Source organism: Scyliorhinus canicula, chromosome 1 (assembly GCF_902713615.1).
Source record: "Scyliorhinus canicula chromosome 1, sScyCan1.1, whole genome shotgun sequence".
NCBI lineage: Eukaryota > Metazoa > Chordata > Chondrichthyes > Carcharhiniformes > Scyliorhinidae > Scyliorhinus > Scyliorhinus canicula.
In genome coordinates this window covers 188491308-188495320 of record NC_052146.1, presented here as the reverse complement: position 1 = coordinate 188495320, position 4013 = coordinate 188491308, and the positions used below count along the sequence as shown (strand labels likewise).

Here is a 4013-nt window from a genome sequence, read left to right as displayed (position 1 = left end):
GCCTAATTCGCTCCTATGTCTTATGGTTATTAGATTTTGCATCACCCAACGGGTCAGTGAATCCAATGAAAAGTTTTTCCAAGGGAAAGAAATGGGGAAAGGAGGGGTAAATCATAGAAGTTACAGTGCAGAAGGAGGCCATTCGGCCCATCGAGTCTGCACCGACCCTTGGAAAGAGCACCCAACCCAAGCCCACACCTCCACCCTATCCCTGTAACCCAGGAACCCCTTTTGGACATTAAGGGCAATTTAGCCTAACCTGCACATCTTTAGACTGTGGGAGAAAACCAGAGCACCTGGAGGAAACCCCACGCAGACACAGGGAGAAAGTGCAAACTCCGCACACACAGTGACCCAAGCGGGGAATCAAAATGGAAGTGAGTGGATCATTCCTTCAATAGCCAGAGCAGGTATAAGAAGTTGAATTGTTTATTTTATGTTCTCAGTTCCATGGTGTTTCTATTCCAGGTCTTGAGCTGGTGTTGATCAAGTGTAAATAATACAATTCTGTTTTTCTTTAACTAATTGAGTTTTCACGCATGGTGATAACCTTTTTACTCCAACTGGAACTAATGACAATGTTTACATAATCCTCATGGTCTCAGTGGGTGTCACTCACCTCTATTAAAAAAGGGCTCCACCGAGTGAGTGAGCTCAGAGAGTCAGTGAAAACTAAAGGACAATAGCGTTCATCACAGAACATGCGTCTGGTGGATCTATTGTTTCTGCTCTTTGATGTCGAACCCATTTTCTATCACATTCTTGGAGTGGTTGGAGTTCTATGTGAGTTATTATAACCTTGTGTGGTTGACTGCTCTGATAGTGGAACTTGTTAGTGTGGGGCATGTTACATAGTTCTATGTTTGAAGTTATGATTTCAAATTATGTTGATCTTTATTTTATTTCAGGCAATGATTTATTTTGGATATTGAGTCCTAGCTAACCAAGTGTTTATTGATTGACTTTCTCTCCAGGTTTCAGTGAGGATATTGTATGTGATCTGTCCCTCTTTCCATCTCTCTCTGTACGCCTATATTAGTAGATGCAGTTTCCTGAAATGATGGAACAAAAGTGGGAAGATGTTCTCCGAATGTGTTTGAAATGTTTGCTATCTCTTCCCAATGTATTATGTAAGAGAAAAAAATTTGTATTAATAGAATGCCTTTCACAGCTTGAGGGCATCCTAAAGCTCTTTACAAGCAATAAAAGACCTTTGAAATGTAATCATTGATGTGGCGATGGTCATCTAGTCTGACACACCCTGATGTTCCCCCTGTCCCACCCCTGAACTCACATCTTTCTGTAGTTCTCTCATAACATGCCTTCTGCAGCTCACCTTGTCCAGGACAGCTACCCCCTGCTCCCCTGAACCCACAATTCTCAGTCTCAAATGTGTGTGTGCTGCCACTGAGACCCGGCTAACAAATACAAGGAGAGTCTCAGTGTTGTGTGTGTCCCTGTTTTGTTGGAGTTGATTGTGAGGGTGTGTTCTGTAATGAAAAGAATGTGAATTATTTGCCGTATCATTTGCTACCTTCTCGGAATGCTCTGAAAGAATTGACAAGTAATGAGCTGTGACACATTAATGGATTCATGAATCATCCATGTGCTCACTGCAGCTTATTCAACTGATTCAACAGCCAATCCGATCCTATGTCCATTCCAAGCACCTGAAATTAAATATAGAAACCCTCTAGTCTCACCGGTGAGTTTGTTGAGATTAATTTAACCTGATCTCAGTTACTTTTCTGTTCTAATTGCATTCTCCTTTTACATTGGGGCTGGTTTAGCACACTGGGCTAAATTGCTGGCTTTTAAAGTAGACCAAGGCAGGCCAGCAGCACAGTTCAATTCCTGTACCAGCCTTCCCGAACAGGCGCCGGCATGTGGTGACTAGGGGCTTTTCACAGTAACTTCATTGAAGCCTCCTCGTGACAACAAGTGATTTTCATTTCATTGAGAAACTTACATTGGGAAACAGTCTCCACTCTGTTTCTTTCGTGTGAGTTGTAAAATTGGAAACTGTACCATTTGCTCTATTTACTCTTCATATTCTTGCTTCTCCTCACTGGACAATTTTGCTTTACCTTATGTTTTAAATTCACAGCTAACTTTGTTGCAATTGTGACTCTATCTCGAGGAAGGTGTGGTCTCTCCAAAGGACTAACTTGGTATATGGTGGCTATGGCTGTCGCAGATCTGCTGGTTGTCATTATTCGGGTCATACTGGAAAAAGTTAATCCCTTCAAGCTGCACATTGTATTCAACTTCTCCCCATATGCCTGTAACAGCAGAGAAGTCATTGCTTCCACTGTTGTTAGCATCTCTGTCTGGCTCACAGTCGCCTTCACCTTTGACCGTATGGTGGCCATTTGCTTCCAGAAACTGAAGATGAAATACTGCACTGAGAAAACTGCAGCCACCGTTATCATAACTGTGTGTTTACTCAGTCTATTCAACAAAATTCCGGTGTTTTTTAAGTATAACAGGTACTCCTGTCGGGTATCGTACGCATACTACTATTATCCTGTGTGGATGGTTTTCGACTGGACAGACCGCATTTTAACTCCAGTGCTCCCCTTTGTGCTGATCCTACTGTTCAATACTCTCACTGTCAGGCACATCCTGATGGCCAGTGCAGTCCGCAGGAAACTGAGGGGACAGCGAAACGGGGATGAGAAGAATGATCCAGAAATGAAGAATCGAAGAAGATCCATCGTTTTACTCTTCACCATAACGGGAAGTTTTGTCCTGTTATGGGTCACACATGTCGTATATCTATCGATTCAGCGAATTTCTGGAATGTATCAGTTGTGGACAACTCCTCAGCTTGTAATAGATAAGATGGGAAGAATGCTTCAGTTATCCAGTTCCTGCACCAACACTTTTATTTACGTAATCACACAGAGGAAGTTCAGAGAGGAGGTGATGAACGCTGTGAAATATCCCTTTACTGTCATCCTGAAGTTCATTAAATAATGGGAAGAAATCTGCCAAATTTAAACCCAGACTGGGCAGCAAAGTAATTATTTTTAAATTTTATTCCTTTCTCAGAGTTACAAAGCCAATGTGCAGAGTGGATGGGCAAGCCCTTAATCCACCTCCATACTTGCTCCAAAAGCCAATTCAAATTCAAATTGAATCCAATTCATGTGCACTACAAGTGAGACAGACTAGATCCAAGCTGACAAGAACAGGCATTACACCTGACCTCAGGCTTGATCCTGCGCTTGATCTTATCCAAAAGGCCGTGTAGCAAAGTTATCGTTCCTATCCAGCTCAACTCCTGGCCAATAAACATATCCAAAGGGCTTTGAAAACGGCAATCAGATTGTTCCTCAAATCTCCGCATCATAGTCAGGCAGAAGGTTAAAAGTGAATCCTCCAGGATCTGAGAAACAATTGATTTGAGGAAATTGGGATAGATTTTAGTTTGTCGTAAATAGAAAGTTTAAATGGGAACTGGTTATAATTAAGACAATCTGACCAGTTATAGGCAAATATTGAAATGACACAGATTTCACTTTGTCACTAACTCCACACAACAGGAATAACTGATTGAGTGAGAAGCATGAATGTATAAGAAGCTGTGTAGTGATGATGATTGTCGTTGTTGAGAGCTGATAATGAAAATAGGGAAAGTGAATTTAGATTTTGGTCAAATTGAAAACTCCTGGAACTCAGGAACATGGAGACAATTGCTGAATTAGCAACTTAGGGAAAGCAAACAGCTTTGAGAAAGGGGACTTGGCACCACCTCACTTGTATCAGATTTACAAAATGGAGCATGAGCAAAATGTCTGCAATAGGTTGTCCAGGCAACCAGTTCATTCAATGATCAATAGTCATAATCCCATGTGTTTCTGCTGTTCCCATATCTCTTCATCTCCATTCCTCCAAGACCAACCAAAGATATTGATGATTGTTATATATGGATACATCCCTCTGGCAATGTGGAATAGACAGAGGGCTGACGACAAAGCAAGGGGCACGATTCTCCGAAACGGAGACAA

General features: G+C 41.8%; 1 protein-coding gene across 1 annotated transcript; it reads left to right on the top strand.

Moving 5' to 3' along the window:
• Window positions 1-2184: 2184 nt before the first annotated feature.
• LOC119962898 (probable G-protein coupled receptor 139) lies at window positions 2185-2979 on the top strand. The gene has a single exon (XM_038791183.1). The coding sequence runs from the start codon at window positions 2185-2187 to the stop codon at window positions 2977-2979; it is 795 nt and encodes a 264-aa protein (XP_038647111.1).
• Window positions 2980-4013: the final 1034 nt, after the last annotated feature.

Excerpts from the sequence above, each read along its gene's own strand:
- LOC119962898 (XM_038791183.1), top strand. The coding sequence starts at position 2,185 with ATGGCTGTCGCAGATCTGCTGGTTGTCATTATTCGGGTCATACTGGAA.